Raw genomic sequence first — 17,436 nt, forward strand, 5'->3', positions numbered from 1 at the left:
GCCTTGCGAGCTTCGAAAAGCGACTACTTGGCTGTCTCCAAGTCGATCCTCCAGGATCCCAAGCGCCAGCCTGTTGTCTTTGTTTCGCTACTCAGACAACAACATTCAGCACCAAGCCCCCTGCGATCCAGTAACTGACCATCCATTAGTCACGGGAATCGACAGGGCCGTTGTCTCAGCTGAGTATATATATCACTCCATTCTCACCTCCCATTTCCAACAAAAGCACACTTCACCATCTGCTATACCGTTGAGCTTGCCTGACCCGGATCTATCCAAATCTCCTGAATTCTATCTAGACCACTGAATACTGTAAGTCTTTCCCACCAACCTCTAGCTGAAGGTCCAATCACTCACCCCTGCTGTCATACATCTCAGTCACCACAGACCAAGATGGACAAGGAAAACGATGCGCCACAGGGCTACCAAAACGGCGATCTCGGGAGCGATAACCCTCAACTTGACGTGGACTTCCCGATCACGGAAACCGTTACCGAAGGGTTGTACCAAGAATGGGTCGCGGGAAGGGGCGAGACGGACTCTGCCTCTTCTCAGTAGACAATACCTACCCGCTGGGAATTACGTCTCGATTCCGTGTGACAGTGGGTGATAAACGTAGCAGCTGGCCAAGATAGAAAACTTTTACCAAAACTAGCTATTATAACACGGAATCAACAATCGGTGTATGAGTGACTAACAGTGTCCATTTACTACTACTACTCCCCCTTCCCCCTCGCCAACCCAACAACATCAACCCACTCCTTTGGCCTTCTCCTCCCCTCCACCTCCAAAAACCCCTCCACATCCCTCGCAAAACCCAGCAACTGCTCCTCCGCCCCCCACTCCCCCATCCCCATCACCCCCACAGGCAAAACCCCCTCCCCTTGCTCAGCCTCGACATAACCCCCCGGACAAGTGACAGCCGGACAACCACTCGTGTTAGCCACCCAAGCAAACGTCATATTCTTTATACTCAGATTCCCATCCGAGCACCCATACGCCTCGTCCCCGTCACAAATCTTCCACCCTGCTATCGGAGTTGTAGGCGTGAGAACAATCATGCCTGGGTGCTGCTCCCACAGCCAGGCCAGGTGCGCCATGATGACGTGCCTGATTTGGCCATAAGATAAATAGTCCGTTGCTGGGGTGTGCGTCGCCGCGGAAACAAGCATGCGGCTGGCGTGGTTGAGGGGGGCGAGGTAGTTACTGGGATTACGGGCGAAGGCCTCGGTTGCGGCTTCGGTGAGGCAGGTTGCCGCGTGGGCTAGCTGCCCTTCCCTCAGATAGGGGAGGGAGATGTCGACTGCGGTGTACCCCTTGACAGTGGTGAGGTATTCAACGCAGGAGCTGAAGACTTTGAGCACGTCCGGGTCCGCGCGGGCGATCCAAGTGCGGCAGATACCCAGTGTTTTGTTCGACCCAGGAGAAGGCGGGACGGACAGACACAAAAGGTTCTGGCCTGGGTCGGAGGGGTTAGGTTGGGACATGACACGGTAAGCGATGGTCAGGTCGGCTACCGTTGATGTCATGGGCCCGACAACACACATGGACGTGGCGCGGGAGCAGGTGCGGTTAAAGGTTGGTTTGAGGCCGTAGACGCCGCAAAAGGCAGGGGGGATGCGCATGCTGCCTCCGGCGTCGGTGCCGATTGCCACCGGCACCAGTCCCGCACAGAGACCGCTCCCCGCGCCGGAGGAGGAGCCGCCAGGGAAATAACGGGTGTTGTACCAGTTCGTTGCTGTCCCTGTCACGGGATTACAGCCGGTGGTGTCCATCCCTATCTCGTGCTGGTTCATCTTGCCCACCATGATCGCGCCCTGCTCTTGCATCTTCAACGCGGGCCAGCACGTCTCCGGTTCGGGCTTGTTGAAGTAGGCGACCGTCTTGTCGACCTTCATCCCCATGGTCGAGACATACCCCTTGACTTCAGTGTCGGCCTTGACGCCAAAGGGAACACCGTCCAAAATGCCGAGCTGCTTTCCCTCTTTCCACCGCTCCGTGCTCTCTCTGGCATGTTGAAGCACCTCATCGACATTGGACTCGATGAACGCAACAGCATATTTGCTCTCCTCGTCACCAACGTCTCTCCTGATAAGAGGGAGGAGCGCCTCGACTACATCAAGGGGAGTAGCCTGACCTGACTTGTAGAGCTCATGGTAATCAGCAATCGAATTGAACCGGCCCTTGCAGTCGGCCGACTTGGGGGTGACGAGGTACCCCTCCTCAAGCGACAGCATAGGGCCCGTTTCCCCAAGGGGGGCAACATCAGGCTTGACGCGCCAGGGGACAGAGCTGTCGAGTCCAGGGGCGTGCTTGGGCTGGCCAAACTTGGCGTTGTTCCAGAGCCATTTCTGGAGGACGGAGGAGTTGGATAACAGAGTGGAGGCAATAACCAAAGGCCAGCCTCTCAGCGGCGGGTTGTGGTCCTCTTCGTGATGATACTCGAGGGCAGCGGCAGGTGCCTCTTTGGCGCCGGGGTAGTTGGCGAATTTGTCTCCCATTTGGGCAGTGATAGCTTCAGAAACTTGGGCTGACCCCAATCTGCAAATACCCGTCAGTTTTAAGCCTCGAGAAAGAGGTTCATGCAGGTGACCTACCTGCTGACACTGCTGACTGTTGTTTTCCGTCTTGATAAGAATGGCAAATCAGACAAAGGCAGCCCGTATCTCTTGGGCTGGGGAATCGGGTGAGGTGAGATGCGGATAACAGGGGCCCTTGAACGGCGTCATTTGCTGTCCAGTCAAACGGGTTTTTTCAACAGGTCCGAGATCCGAACCGAGTTGGATGGCTTTGACGTCGATTTGAGAATCCCAGTCGAAAAATAAACAGACCGACCACAGCTGTGATGTCAATTCCTATTCTGACTGTTCGTCTTGCTCTCGTCTAAACTCCCTTACCTTACCACCTCACCAACCATGGCTCGTCTGGAACCAGGGGTCCAAGACGCTGACCAAGACACACTGACGGACACCTACGGTGGTATTCGTTCGCCTCTGTCTCAGAACCTCTTTTGCCCTATAAAAAGCGGCCTTGGTATCATTAATCCGGCTAAAAGCCTCGTACTATAGCTTTAAAAGCATATAAGTATAAAGTTATAAATAAAATGTAGCTAAATTAAGGCTTTTACATATATTATGATTTTAAATAAAATAAAATAAATAAAATAAAATAATATATAAAATATGAGTAATACTATTTATAACTTATATATATATATATAAATGTAACTTTAACTTTATATATTACTGTAAGTCTAACCTTATATTTAGTATATATACACTAATACTATTACTACTACTATTACTATTACTATTATTTTAATTATCCTGAATAGTATTAAAAAATATAATAAATAAAACCAAACTTTTTCTACTGGTAGTTTTTATGTTCTATTATATTTAGAAGCTTTTTGTAGTATTAATATAGCAAAGCTTTTTCTATATGCAGCTAGTCAGGCATGCTTTGCCGGGCCTTTAGTGGGGCCAGAGAGGTTTTGAGACAGAGGCGAACGAATACCACCGTAGACACCACCTGCCACCGCTCCCGTTAAAAAGAGGGGTACCCACATCGACCATGAACCTCGGCATCTTTTTCCTTGTCTATCTTAAACAATGCCTCCTGATCAAGACACCAAGCAGCACAAGCAAACAAGCACAGCATGCTGTAGTGTCAAGTTAACATTCCGACAGTGATATCTATAGGTAGAATCATCATCGTGTGGCGTCGTGGTGTAGCAACGTTGTAGACCAATCACATTAAATCCATCCCTTTCAACAACCAACAGAGCCCTACCGCAAGCTTTAAATCCCATTTTGTGCAACCATAGCATATCCGTTTCGTGTCACCATATCAAAATCACCACATCAAAAATGAGCATCCCAAAAATTGTTAAATAACCCCGAGACCTTTTTCTCGCCCAGCCGTCTCTCTGCTTTAAGTTTCCGCCTATTCTAAAGCTCGAAACCACCGAAAGCTAGGTAGGTAAATACCTCTCTTATCTATATCTTATCCCTTCCCTGCCGACCTGCAACTAAGCATCAATAAAATCGATGCCCAGTTCCACAAGTACAGCGCCAGTTGCAAAATCAGAAAAAACGCTGTTAAACCACAGCATATCCCAGACTTGCCGATTCACCCTTTCTTTCCATTCCTGTAAAAGTGAAAAAAAAATAAAAAAATTCCCCAGTCATCAAAAGCCAGCCAGCCTGTTATCCAGACCCCCTTTCCTTGAATCCTGAAAGAAAGAAGAAACCACCGCCATCATAGATAGTGGTGTGATGAAAAAACAAACTCACCCAACCCCGGATGTCGCGTGTCAAAGCCAAAAAAAAACGAATGATGCCTTTCCTTTCCCTTGTTTCCCCTTCCCAATTGCCATGCCGAGAATCTTCGCTAATAGCTGCGTAAAAAACAACAACTCGCTGAAGTTTCAGTAAAAGAGAGAGAGAGAGATATCGCCGCCGCCGCCCAATGTTGTGCCAAACGTGTGTAATAGTGTCGATGTAACGCACGAACTGTTCCTCCCAAAAGCAAATCCATGCTGTCCATATTTCCGGGGTTGTGTGTGTAAACGACGGTAAGAAAGCGAAAAAGGTCAAAATAAAAAATATGATGTATAAAAAAACCAATAACGCCTTCAGCTTCGAGAGCTGATATTTCCCTGTGCCCCATGCCCCAATTCCTAAACGCCTTGATAGGAAGCCAAATGACGTGATGAAAAAAAAAGATGTCCAGGCTGAGAAAGTCGAGAGACAAACTCTGCTGCTGGAATGCTTGCCATTCCGGGCCATGCTGATAGATTCGCCCCCTTGTTGTAGTAGTTGCAGACTGTGCCCGGACTAATTCGTGATAATGCCGAGTAAGCCCTGCTGTCCTAGAGATGCCCTTACCGGCCACCAAGCCTCAGCAGCTTCGTCCTCAGCCAGAGCACAAACCCGGCCCAGTAGCTTTGCGTCTTCCGCTTGGGGCCGCTCCCTCTTCGCGGCCGAGTCTGCTCAAACCGCACAGCGTCGACATTAGGGCCGAAGGCGGGCGGCGTCTCGAGCGGAACGCTGTCGTACTTGCGGCTCATGAAGCGCATCTGCTCCTCGCCGCTCGGCGAGTCGGTGTGGCGCCTGTTGATGGCGTCGCCGACCTGGGGAGCGGAAGAAGAGGTGTAGACTCCTTCAAGGTCCTGTCGCGAAGAGTTGCTAACGGTCGTGCCCTCGGTCCAAGAAGCGCCCTTTCTACCAAAGACAGCCTGGATGCCACTAGAGGTGGATGCGGGGGGAGAAATAACATTGCTAAGGCTGTTCCCAGTGTTCTTGCGGTGGATGGACGGACGGGCTGGGGCTCCCTTCTCGATGCGACTCGCTTCCTTGGTGTCCCTACGCTCCCTCTTCTTGATCATCTCGCGGTCGTACTTTTCCTCCTTGATGTTCTCGCGCTCCTCAAACTTGCGGCGAGCGGCTCGGATCTTTTCGGCGCGGTTAGCCGTGTCCAGCTCGGAGCGGCTGCGAAGTCGGGGAAAGTTCGCCATGTCGAGCGAGCTGCGCAAAGGCGACATTTGAGTGGCGCCAGAAGATGAGTTGTTGATTGTTCCGGCTCCGAGACTGCCGGTTGGCGAGTCGAGAGTGGTGCCCAAGGACACGCTGACGCTGTTTGTCAACTGCAGATCGGACTGGCTAGTCGTGGAGATGGTGCCATTCGCAAGTCGAGAAATGACAGTCGCACCTGACGCCGACCTGGAAGTGCCACCTGTCGTATTGATGCGAAGAGAGGGCGCTTTGGAAGGTACCTCGGTGTATGACCCGGTGCGCTGGCTCTGGAGCGATGGTCGGCGGGGATTTGAGAGATTTGACTGCGATGATAACGCTGGTGGCGGGGCAGAGGAGTGGCTATGGCTGTGGTTATGGTATTGCGCGGGAGAGTCAAAATCGTCAAAGTCGTCCTCGTTTTCGGTAATAGTGGGGGAGCAGTTGCGCTCGTTGTGAGTGCTATTGATGGTATTCGCAACGGTATTGTCAAACGAAGCAAGCGAGTTCGCATATGACAAGGGTGGCGTCGACGTCCGCGGGGCCTGCGCAAAAGGATGGATGAAAGCTCCTCCGCGAGGACCGCTGCCAGTAGAAGCTTGCGACGGCGTACGGCCGTGGTGGAATTTGGCTCGAATGCTGCTTCCGCCGCCTGGAACAGACACCACGTTGCTCTCGACACCCAGACCCATTGCTCCTCCTGATAAGCCACCAGGGAACGCCTTCTCATCCCACTCCCCATTCTCCAGCTGCTCAATCGACTGCTCATCCCACCCTCTATCCAGATCCAGCGAGTTCTTTTCCGAATGCGACAGCTTCAGGTTCTTCGCTGTCTTCAATATTGGCTTCACCATCTTTCCCCTCGCCTTCGTCAGCTTTTTATTGAGCACCGCACCACCGCCAACGGTCGTCATTTCTGGCAACATTTTCCTTCTTTCTTTTCTTTTGTACTGCCCAATTTGCGCAATTCTCCTTTTTTCCCAGTATGCGGGGAAAAGTCGATGATTCGGAGTTCCCAAGATGACGTTGCTGCCGCGTCTGAATGTCGTCTTCGATTTTTCGGATCCTCCGGAATTCAACAGCGCTGCGCGCGGTTCAATTTTCAAGCACGACGACAACGACAAAACCAGCAAAAAGGAACAGGGAGAACAAGACGAGACTGCGGGGCTGAATGCATCTGATGGTCGCAGTGCCAAAACTAAGAAAATAGAGACTTCCCCCTCTTTTTTTCTTTTGCGATCTTTGCCCCGAGGGCTGGGCCTTGCACACCTCTCTCTCTCTCTCTCTCTCTCTCTCTCTCTCTCTCTCTCTCTCTCGTCCCTCCGAATCCACCGAGCAGCAGCCCCCAGATGACACCAAGTAATAATGACTGGAGAGAGGGAAATAATGCCGTGTGTCAATCAATCAAGCCACGAAAAAAAGCGTGGACAGGGCAGGCACCAAAACAAACAAAAGGGCGGGGGGCAAGAGGGGAAGTGATTGATTGAATGGTTGCAAAATGTCTAATTCGACGTCGAGCGGCGCGGGTGTGGGATAATTAGACGCGGGCGCGGGCCTCGTTGATCGGGTCTCCTGTCTCGGTCGCGCGCGGGGTTGATGGTGGTGATTGTTGATGGGTGGTCGCAGAAGTAAGGGGCGACTGAGATGCTGTGACGGATGTTGTGATGAGGAGTAAAGAGGAGGGGAGGTGGTTGGTGTAAATTGGGCTGTCGGAGAGGGGTGGTGTGGTGGTGGTGGTGGTGGTGGTGGTGGCCGTGTGTAGGTGGTGTGTGTGGCCGGTAAAATGGACGGATGGATGGATGGCCAAGGAGAGGATAAAGGGGGGGAGGAGGAGGAGGAGGAGGAGGAGAGTAGACGAGGGGAAATCCAGGAATTCAAATGGGTGTGGTGGGATGATCTGATGGGGATGCTTCCCTCGATCTTCGTTCCCGGCGGTGCGCACCACCGTGTTGCTGGGTCCCTGGGTGGAAAGGGAAGAAGCACTAGGCGGGAGGAGGGGCCACTACGGAGTACTACCTGCTGGCGCACGCACCAAGGCACGAACGCCTAGCCACTGATTCAGCCTCACTCCCAGTCGATGGGCGCCATGTGTGGGGGAGAAAAGAGGGGGCGACAGGGGTGGTGTCCAGCCAGTCAGCCGTCTGCGTCCGCGAATCCGCGTTCGTCAGCCACACCACAGTCCGGGTTGATTGGACAAAGGCCAGCCATCAGCTGCTGTAAGTAATTGCTGCTTTGCGTGTGCTTCTGCAGCACAGATGGATTGACTACAATGGCTATGGCTGGCCAGTGCTGAAGATATGTATCAGTGATAGTAGATAGTAAGTATGCTCCTATGTGTAGCCATCGTCGGTTGCTCCGCCAGCACCCTGCCAGACGTTTTACAAAAATTGGCTCAACCCGGCCTCGGAATATCCGACCATACCGGCGGTCAAGAAGCAAAAGGAAGAAAAAGATGGAAAAAGATCTGGCCCCCTGACTACACTACAGAAGAGTCGATAGCGCCAGCGATCCATGATTCGACGGGTGGATCTGCCGGCTCCGACAGCATGTTCCCGCGATTTCTTCAAGATGGCACTAGTTGTAGCAACAGGTGAAGAAAATGATGGCCGGTTGCGGTTGCAACGGGGATCGGTGATCTCTGCAAAACAGCAAAGCTCTTTGGGCTGCTGGCGTGTGAAACATGCACGCGCTTGGGTCCTTTAGGGTTGGATTCTGTTTCCGTTTTTGTTTTCTTGCTGTTTTTAGCCCGCCAGGGACCATGACACCGCTCTCTTCAAAAGCCCAACGTCTCCGCTTGCTAGCAACTGCAAAGTTGACCGCATCTTCAAAACGACCGAACACAAAGTAAAAAAAAAATCCACGCTTCTCTTTTTGCACACTTGAGAAGAGAGAGAGAGAGAGAGACAACATGGCCGTGCAGGAAACAGGAAGGTGCTCCGCTTACTGGAGTATATGCAATGTAGGACAGCTCAGACACCTCAGACACCTCATACAGCAGCACCAAAGACAAGAGTCTAGCCAGCCGACCAAGCAGTGTTTCTCAATTGCTAATACTATTACCGGAAACATGGAACTTCCCCATGGTTTCATCAAGAGCGGTCAAAGTACCACTACTCCGTAATCACTCGCCGTTCTCGTCACCTTGCACAGATTGCGCGTTCATCCAGAGGCGTCGTTTGTGGTGAACTGACGACGGCGGTATCTGCTCCTGGAGGTGAGCATTGAGGTGCCATGGTGGAACGAACACATTTGAACGAACCCCGCACCGCCGAAGCCGGTGGCGGGCACACAACGCACTGGGGAACGTGCAATAACTTCCCCTCGTCTTCCTCGGACCCCTCCAACCCCTCGAAGCTCCTCCCCCTCCACACGGATGTGGTGTTGTGGGTTGCGCCGTGTCGGTGTGGACGAGCTGCAGTTTGGTTGGCTTCTTTGCGCGCCCAGCCGCCCATCCGCCGCCGCCGCCTTCTCAATTTGTCTGCTTCCAAACATGTTGCTTGCTGTTCCCATGAGCGTCACCGCCACGGCTCGACGGCACGACCCGAGTTTGAGCCAAAAACCCCGCATCTTGTCCTCCTACCATCCTGACTGTTGTCTCTGTTGTTTTTCTTTTCTGCGCGTTGCTCTAGGATGCGAACTGGGGGTGGAGAAAACCGGGGGAGGAGGCGGGACAGGATCCACGGATTGTCTTCCTTCTCGGTCGGCGGTGAACATCAACGGTGAAGGTGGGGCTTTTACCCGGCCGGGGCCCCTGCCGAGAATGGATGGGTGGGCGGTCAAGTCCCAAGTTGAGAAGATGACCCAAGCAAAGGCGGTGGCCGGATCTCCTTCCCTGCCTGATACGGATGCTCAAAACACTGCCCTTCCCCTTGCCAGCCGGTGAAGAACTTTTCCCCCTCTTCGTGGAAGCTTTATAACGGCTTGCACGGCTCGCTATCTCGCCGGTGGCTGGAACGAGTTAAACGAGAGCAGGAATAGAGAAGGAGACACAAGCAGATAGAGTATCATTGGACCAACCGTTGGCCCAGCACACTTGGTTGCTGCAGTTGAAACCCCCAACGTTGGACTCGATTGACCTGCCCTCCGCGGTTTCCATGCATCGCCCCGGCCATGGGTGGCGTCGGCGATAAAAAATTGAAAATAGAGATAGAGATGTGAGATGAGAGGGACAAAGGAGCTGTGATAATGCGCATTTAATGCACATTGCATAATGGACCATGAGGAAAAGGTCTGGATGCAAGCTTTCCCCCTTCATAGTTCTCCCGTCCTTCAGATCGCGACGAAAGCTACCACTAGGTAGCAAATAGCTGCGAAAGAGAAGGAATCATACAGTTGCAACAAGCAACAATCAAGAGGGTCAAAGAGCATATAGCTCTTCAAGACGCAAAGGCACTTGCTTGCATTGTTTGTCCACTGGGACGACGGCTCACCCATGGGCTTATCCTGGCCAACGCAAGTCCTAAGAAGTCTTTCCATGGGCCTACTGCTTAATATTTCTTGCCAATGTCAGATGACTAGGTGCCGGCCCTGGAGCCCAGAGAACTTATAACAGGCCGAATAAACTTGTAGGTAGACAGTCCATGATGGTTGATGATGAGCTGACCTGAATCCTAGTGGCGGAGGGGATACGCCGTTCTTCATAGATCATGGCAATGTTGTCGTCTCGAAGCTGAAACAGAGAAATAGAACAAGCTCTAGTCTTCTGATTATAACCGGCCCCTGGTGTGAAGCGAGACCAATTCTCTCGGGATGTCTGAAATCCTAAATCTTGAAGACTCCTGGTGGGCGAGACACCAGAGGTATATGGCAGCCTGGAAGGTGGTAGAGTTGTTTTATCTGATGGGTTCTATGAATCAGAAGCGCTGACTCCAGATATATCATGACTTGTGGTAGTTCAGCCCTGTCTGAACCCACCGATGACATAACCAGTCACTCATGAGTGGTCGCTCTCGAGGCCCGATCTACTCCCAAACAAGGAACTCGTCGCGAAGTGAAAGCAGGCAGAGTGATGAGGCAGAAGCAGATTGTGTTCTCTAATTGGTGAGAATTTCAACCGCGAATCCTAGCCCAAACCTCGCAGATGCTTGCTCTCGGGGAGGGAAGGACCGCTCCGCCTCAAAAGCGTATTCCGCATTTGCCTTGCTTCCGAATGGCTACTCCTTCGCGCACAATGCAAATCCACTGGTGATGTTGGAACTAGCGGGACATCGGCTGAAGTGAAATACTTGGTCCAAGATTCCTGTCAACACGTCTCTGTGCCTGACGAATTGGGATCGACGTATCCTTAGAGCCTTGCTTCTCCCAGCATGATCCTCCGTTGGGGCTCGGGGGGTGTAGATAAAGCATTCCCAAGCTAAGCAGCCGCTTTCTCCGAGAGAGTGCCTCGACCCTCTCCTATCGCTGGACCGTCACACCGTCGCCCAACTGCTTTGATCCTGAAAGAAGCACGCCGCACACGTCTGACATACGAAGAGCTGTATGTTGAAAAGAAGACTCATCCTCTCACGTCATGCGTGACACACTGTTGCTTCTCGGTGCTTGGTGTGTAGATTCTCGAGGTTGCTTGCCACGTAGGGGAAGTTGAACACTGGTAGAGAAGAGCACTTGACAGCGACCACACAACATGACAACTTCGTGTTCCCCGATACGGCTGTATTCTGATCATGTCCATCACCTGAACTTGACAGAGCGCTTTTCCCAAGTACCTTCAAGTACCCTTGGTGTCTTCCCCGCAATTGGCAGGGCCTCGTCGATGTGACTGATCACCTCATACGTCCTCGTTGCCGCTGCCGAGGAAATCTAGAACTCCCAGAAGGCGGGGTTTCTGTTACCATAATCAGCGTCCGGACACAAACTAGAGAGGGGTCGCGGTGGCAATGATCGTACCGCAGAGGTTCAAAGCCCGGTGACCGCGGCCAAGTTCACCAGCCATGTCGATCCCATATGGGCACTGGGAGGCGTCCGTTGGTGATGAAGAAGTTGGACAGGAAATGTGCCCTGCATCCAAGCTGAAGCCAGATCGGCCAACCAGAAGCAAAGACGGGGTGTTTCGCCGTCTGCAGCAGTCCTCGTGACTATCAAAGCCCCAAGGACATTTCAGGGAAAGCTTTGCCGTCAGGTAGAAAGCGTCTGAGGACTCCGGGGAGGGTTTCGACCTTCCTAGTCCCAACGGTCCCATAGCGTTCAAAACACATACTCTAAGGAGCTCCCAAGCAGATCGTCAGTCGCTCGCCATAGTCTTAGACCCTCCCTTATCCATTGCCAGATAGCAACTGGCTTGATGACCTAGCGGTAGCGAAGCCGTTATCAGGGAACGACTCGCCACAGCGGTATGGCACGACAGGACAACGGCCCGCTTGCCGCTGTCCGCTCTCGGAGCGAGCTTATCGCTGGTTGGGCTGCGCTCTCGGGGTGTCTTGACCCATCTGCGGACGACGGCTGTTGACAAATGGTGACTTGAGGTGCTCTTGGACATGCCGGGAGAACGGAAGACGAGATGAGGAGGATGACCAAGACTCTCTTGACTCTAGGCTGTCGATTCGGCGGCGTGTCGGTGAGCTGGGGGGTCTTTCCTTGGATGATGCGCGCGGAACAGCCTATCAATTCGCCTCTTGACCGCCAGTCAGACTGTGCGAATCGTGGTTTGATCATGAGCAAGGCAGGCCTGCCCTGGGATCATATCCAGTGTTTTGAACAAAGTTGGCCGGGTTTCAGTCGGACCGGTACGGTAATGGGTCGGTGACATGCGCGGCCTTTTCCACGGCACGGGAAAAGGAAAGGATCATGGATCCCGGGAGCTCTTTGACATTATCTGCTTGCCACGCTGGAGGAAGGAGATAGTGGCAGGCTGCTGCTATCCTGAACCCTGTGCTTTGCATCAGCGACGCCAGAACAAGGCACCAAACGGTAATGATGCAACCACATCGTCGGGGCATATGCAGGAGAAAGGCGTCATAGAAGAGATAAATTGCTGAAAAGATTAGACATCATGGCCCCGCTTGGATGGCCCGCCTTTCGAGTTGTGGTAGATGTCGATATTACCTGCCTGTATGCCCGGGGCATACCCACGCCGAGCCTGGATTTGGACCTGGGGGTTTGGGAGCCTGGGGGTCTGAGAGACAGTCTCGCAGTTTATCCAGAAAAATGCCACTTTTCGCCGCAGGAAAAAGCCCTTGAATGCGCATCATCCAGATCGACCGCATCTGCCGGAGCTGCACTGCTGCTTCCCCGAGCCATGCTCTCCGGACCGCGGGTTGGGTTCCATTGTTCCATCACAGCAGACCTTCGCTTGCTGGGTGCTCCCCAATTTGCAGAAGCGAATGAATTCTCTTCCACATCATCTCACCACCCAACAGCACCACGACAGCCACGATGCCCGTCCCAACCCCTCCCACTTGCTGCCCCGAGGTCGCTATGACGTTAGCGGGCCCTTGTACACAATGCACCAGATGCGGGTGGATTGCAAGTCGACAGGACATGGCCATGGGACGGCATTGCGTGCAGTCAGAGAAATGAGCGAGTGCGCGGCGGGGGGGGGGCGGTCGCAGAGAGCTTGAAGAACTTTGCAACCCCTCGATTCGGCTCTGAGGTGGCAGTATTATTATTAGTGTGCCGCTTGATATCGGTTCTGCGCGTGCTGGTAGCGCACTCCAACAAGGACCGCGGGATGGGCCAAGATGCCCTTGGTTGAGACCGGCGTCAATCTCAGCAACATGGCTCTGGTGAGGATTTCAATTCCGGATGAATGGTCGACAAAGGGGAGGTAGCAGTGACGTGCTGCACGAACACAATGCTCATCATTGCCCGGTTGGACAGCTGAAGCCAAGGCAATTCAGGGCGATGATGCTGTGGGTGTCTGGCTGGCTCTTCTCGAACCAGATGTCGATATTTCTTGTCAACACATTGCCGACGATATGCCGGCCCGATGAGGTCTGGGCACGCAGAAAAGAGGTTGCCATTATACGTGTGATGGCGAGGAGGATGCTGCAGCGTTGTAGTAAAGCATGATCCCAACGATAACATATCGAATCCCATGGGGGTTGGCGTAGTGCAAGTCTGGAAATAGAAGTGCGAGATAGCAGGGTGTGCATTCTAGAAGGCCTTGTCGTTGCTTTTTCTGAAGAACCGAAGTAAAGTACCTAGGTAGGTACTCAATCATCCCACTTCAGTGAACCTACCTATTCGCAACTGCCTCCCGTCCCGAGTTCACCAGAACAGGCAGGCAGCACAGACCACTCAGCCCGCAGACACTCAGCGAACCCTAATAACCGGGCCGGCAGAGTGGAAGAGCACTTTAAACTAACTTCTGACTGAGTGCGGGAAAGAATTATTTGCTCCCACAATATCCAAGTGTTTCTTGTCCTCTTGATGTAACACTTGGGTTTTAGCTGCAGAAGGAGTTGCAGCCTTGTTATTTTTACAAATTTCTTATCAGCAAGGCATCGCGATATCTATGTGTGCCAACGCTTCAAAACGCATCCCGTCTCGCGAAAACGCCGTCATGGCAAGCCCGAATTAGATACGCCAGCACCATAGCAGTTTGTACAAGTCACAGAAAGTACATGTGTCTACTGGGCCACGGTGGATGGGAAAGGAGAGACGTTGGGTGAGTGCGGGATAGTTCTTGGCATATCGCTGGCCGCAACCTCATCCCCACATACCCCAACTCATATACACACCACACACCTCTAATTTATTCATCGTCAGAGAGACGGCGCGGGATGTTTTCCAGCTTTGTGGGGATGCGTGTAGCAAGTCGTCTTCACTCGGGAGATCGTCACGCAATCCGTTAGGTCACACATCGCGAACTATGGGGGGGAATAAGAAAGTTCGCCGCCGGTGAGCGCCCTTCCGGATCGCCAACGATGTGGCGCCTGCTTCGACGCCATTGAACGGCAACGAACGGGACGCTCCGTTGGATTGCGACATGAGTCGTGCCAGGTGGGCCCACCTGACAAAACACATTCACCAGCTTCACCAATGTATGTACACACCATTAGACCTTGTCATGAGATTTATCATATATACGACAAATGTAGTGCTATATTTGCACCTACATCACACCCAGCAGAGTAGTTATACCTATGTGGCTCAGCCGGCCGGTTGACACTTGGCCATCCAAACTCGGCTCTTTTGCTCGAGACTGGATATTGGCCGGCACCCCAGTCCGACGCTTTGAACTCGAATTCCATGATGCTGCCACTCACTGCCACTTTGATGTTTCCAGGGATGAGACAATGACCTGATCCTGATCCTTTCTACGAGTGGATGCTGCCCCTGAGAGCAACAACTTTGCGGAGGCTCAGCAGCACTCGGCTTCGGTCCGGCTCGACTCCCCCGGCCTGTGGGGGCCCGAATTCTCCTCGGCCGTTGTGACGTCTGGTCCACATGGCGGCCCGTGTAGGGCGGTCGAATTTGACGACGTCCCTGAGCGAGACGTGGTGAAACAACAGTCTCTCGCGTACCGAACCCGAACATTGAACACGCCAGCAACTGTCTCCTGAGCAGAAAGATGTGTCTTTTTCTTCTCGCCAACCAGGAGCGCCACGGTTCGTCAACATCACAGATATCATGCAACCACCTTCGGCGTTTACGGACCTGAAGATCTTCGGCCTACTCTTTTTCTTCTGTCTCTCCTGCACGGCATTTGCTCTGAGCAAGGGCATAGTTTGATCCCGATGTCCATAGTTGGCAAGCGCTGCGGGTCATAACAGGGGCCATGCTCAAATCAAAGAGTTCACCAGGCTCAAAACTTGATCGTCGACACGCGATACCGTCGCAGAATGTTATTGACAGCGCATGACGAAGCCAGCCCTAAACCAGGCCTTGTTCTCACCGAGACATGGCAGGACGGCCTTGACCGAATTGAAGCGTGTCAACTATGAGGTGCAAACCAATCCTTACTAGCAGCGTTTCGGGTGGCAGCCGTTTATACAACAGGGGGCGCATCTGCTCGACCCCGATTAGTCTACACGGCCGCCAGCCAGCATACGCGGACCGCTCAAGATCTTGCTCGGATGCAAGGTGTCTTTCCGTCATCACGGCAGTGGCCGGGCACTTCGTACCTGCATGAGAGATGGCCATCGACACTTGTTGGGGCTTTCACCCTCAGTATGGACCCGCCCCCATCCACAAAGACAGGACGAAACGAAGCCCACGTCAACTGTCGTCGCTATAGTCGGCTGCCCTAACGACACCCACGTCAAACATCGCCTGCCAGCACGCCAACTCAAAGATGGATGATATGATGAAGCCACATCTCGCTGCGTGGGTTATCCCGACAACCGAGGGTGCTTTGAAGGGGACCTACCTCTTTAACGACGGGATGATGTTGTGGCCCGTGCTTCCGTATTGCCAAAATTGGCGGAGCAATGGATCGCCGGCTCGACCGTTCTCCGTTCATGGCCAAGTGGGCTCCCGTTGGACCACCCTCGATGACATCCTTGAAGACGGTAGGGTTTAGGACCCATCTCGGACAAGGAGTAGACCCTGTTTGACCTAATTTGTACCCGCTCTCCCCCGCCCATCAAAGGCTTTCGCCCGAGGCCGGTTCCCAAAGAGGTAGTCGATAACGTTGAATCTCCAGCACCAATGTCCCTTCACCATGTCGGGCCCGTGCCATACATATCCAAGGCCGGCAGCATGTCGTTTCGAGTCTTTCCGGCCCCGTCCCTCGCCGTGCTCCCCCAGGTGTGCATTCCGGGCAGGTAATTTCATCACCGCCGACGGATTGGAAGTCGACTGCAACACCAGCGTTGTAGAGACCGTGGGGTGGATCGTCAAAGGAACGCCAAGTACTCCAGAAAACAAACGGTTCTCCGTTCCAGACCTCCACACCTGGAGCCGCGGCGTTCATCTGATGATTCGATGATTCGTCGCTTGTCAACGTCGGATTTCCTGCGCTCCGCAAATGACTAATGACATATGAACCTCCAACCTGTGTTCACAGCGAACGCGAGCTTTCACCAACAAGATTGCCGGCTCTATCCATTGAACAAGGCCATCAGCAACAAAGTGCAAGCCGGTCATTGCCGAGAAGGCCGGGAGATCGATCGCCAACAACCCGGTTGTCGATTGAACCTTGGCCGGTGTGGAGCAACCAGCTCCGAATATGATTGCTCAACAGCGGACAGAACTCACGCCAATGGCCGCATTCCGAGTCCCTCCGCCATGTGATAGGTATCTCTAGCAGCCGCCAACACAGCAGCAGGCCTCTGATTATCACAGCGAGTTGATTGCCAAAGGAAGATAGAGGGTCTGGCCTACGGCGGGGCGCTCACTGGCCACATGCTGTGCTCTAACAGCAAGCGCAGACTTGTTAGGCGCAAGCGCTGACGGTGGAGAGCTCTCACCACAACCAGCGCGTGCCTCTCTCTCTCCCCCCGTTGCTGGGGATGGACAGGCGCGGCGATCCAAGTGTACTCCCCCGCTGACTGCTACTGGTCAAGAAGAACAGCAGCCCGCCCACGCATTTTGTACGGCCCAGTACCAGAGTGTACATGTGCTCTTGACGGAATCTCTGGTGGATCACGCCTCCACATCCCCGTCCAGCCCATTTTTTTAAAGCCTCAAAATCACCACTCGCTCGCGCAAGCTCGGCGATTTTGGCGGGGTGCCGCAGCGTGTCCAGACCTCAGGGAGCTTGGCTTGGCAACGCTCCGTCCTTTAACCCATGTCACCAATGGCAAAAGTTTCGACGTTCGCCAAAGGCCAAAACAGAACGATATCTCTGAAGCGTGAGATTGAGGACAGAATGTACAGCCATGGAAACATATCACTACGCATGGGCCCGCTTCTGGCGCACTCTAAAAGCATTCGAATAAAATTTCAAAAATCACTTCTTGGGGTTAAACCCCCGGTGGCATCCATTCCTCACGGCTGCACCCCCCTCTCCAGCATGCAGCAATACCCCCAAAAAGGGCCC

The 17,436-nt window shown here is 53.2% G+C and overlaps 3 protein-coding genes across 3 annotated transcripts; 1 reads left to right on the forward strand and 2 right to left on the reverse strand.

Moving 5' to 3' along the window:
• Window positions 1-716: 716 nt before the first annotated feature.
• QC764_101810 (uncharacterized protein) lies at window positions 717-2,917 on the reverse strand (the record flags this gene model as incomplete). Its single annotated transcript, XM_062941405.1, has 2 exons — window positions 717-2,541; window positions 2,898-2,917. 2 exons carry the CDS (start codon window positions 2,915-2,917, stop codon window positions 717-719), a joined length of 1,845 nt encoding a protein of 614 aa, XP_062804249.1.
• Window positions 2,918-4,885: 1,968 nt separating this feature from the next.
• On the reverse strand, window positions 4,886-6,439 carry QC764_101820 (uncharacterized protein; the record flags this gene model as incomplete). Its single annotated transcript, XM_062941406.1, has 1 exon — window positions 4,886-6,439. One exon carries the CDS (start codon window positions 6,437-6,439, stop codon window positions 4,886-4,888), a length of 1,554 nt encoding a protein of 517 aa, XP_062804250.1.
• A 7,530-nt stretch (window positions 6,440-13,969) lies between these two features.
• Window positions 13,970-17,422, forward strand: QC764_101828 (uncharacterized protein). Its single transcript, XM_062941407.1, has 2 exons — window positions 13,970-14,118; window positions 14,220-17,422. Exons 1-2 carry the CDS (start codon window positions 14,075-14,077, stop codon window positions 14,353-14,355), a joined length of 180 nt encoding a protein of 59 aa, XP_062804251.1. The 5' UTR covers window positions 13,970-14,074; the 3' UTR covers window positions 14,356-17,422.
• The last annotated feature ends 14 nt before the right edge of the window (window positions 17,423-17,436 follow it).

The sequence above is a fragment of the Podospora pseudoanserina genome, chromosome 1, assembly GCF_035222485.1.
Source record: "Podospora pseudoanserina strain CBS 124.78 chromosome 1, whole genome shotgun sequence".
NCBI lineage: Eukaryota > Fungi > Ascomycota > Sordariomycetes > Sordariales > Podosporaceae > Podospora > Podospora pseudoanserina.

What these genes read in the sequence shown, in the direction of transcription:
- QC764_101828 (XM_062941407.1), top strand. Translation starts at nt 14,075, where the DNA reads ATGTGTCTACTGGGCCACGGTGGATGGGAAAGGAGAGACGTTGG. An exon ending in TGGGAAAGGAGAGACGTTGG is followed by an intron (nt 14,119 to 14,219) that starts GTGAGTGCGGGA and finishes ATTCATCGTCAG; the next exon opens with AGAGACGGCGCGGGATGTTT.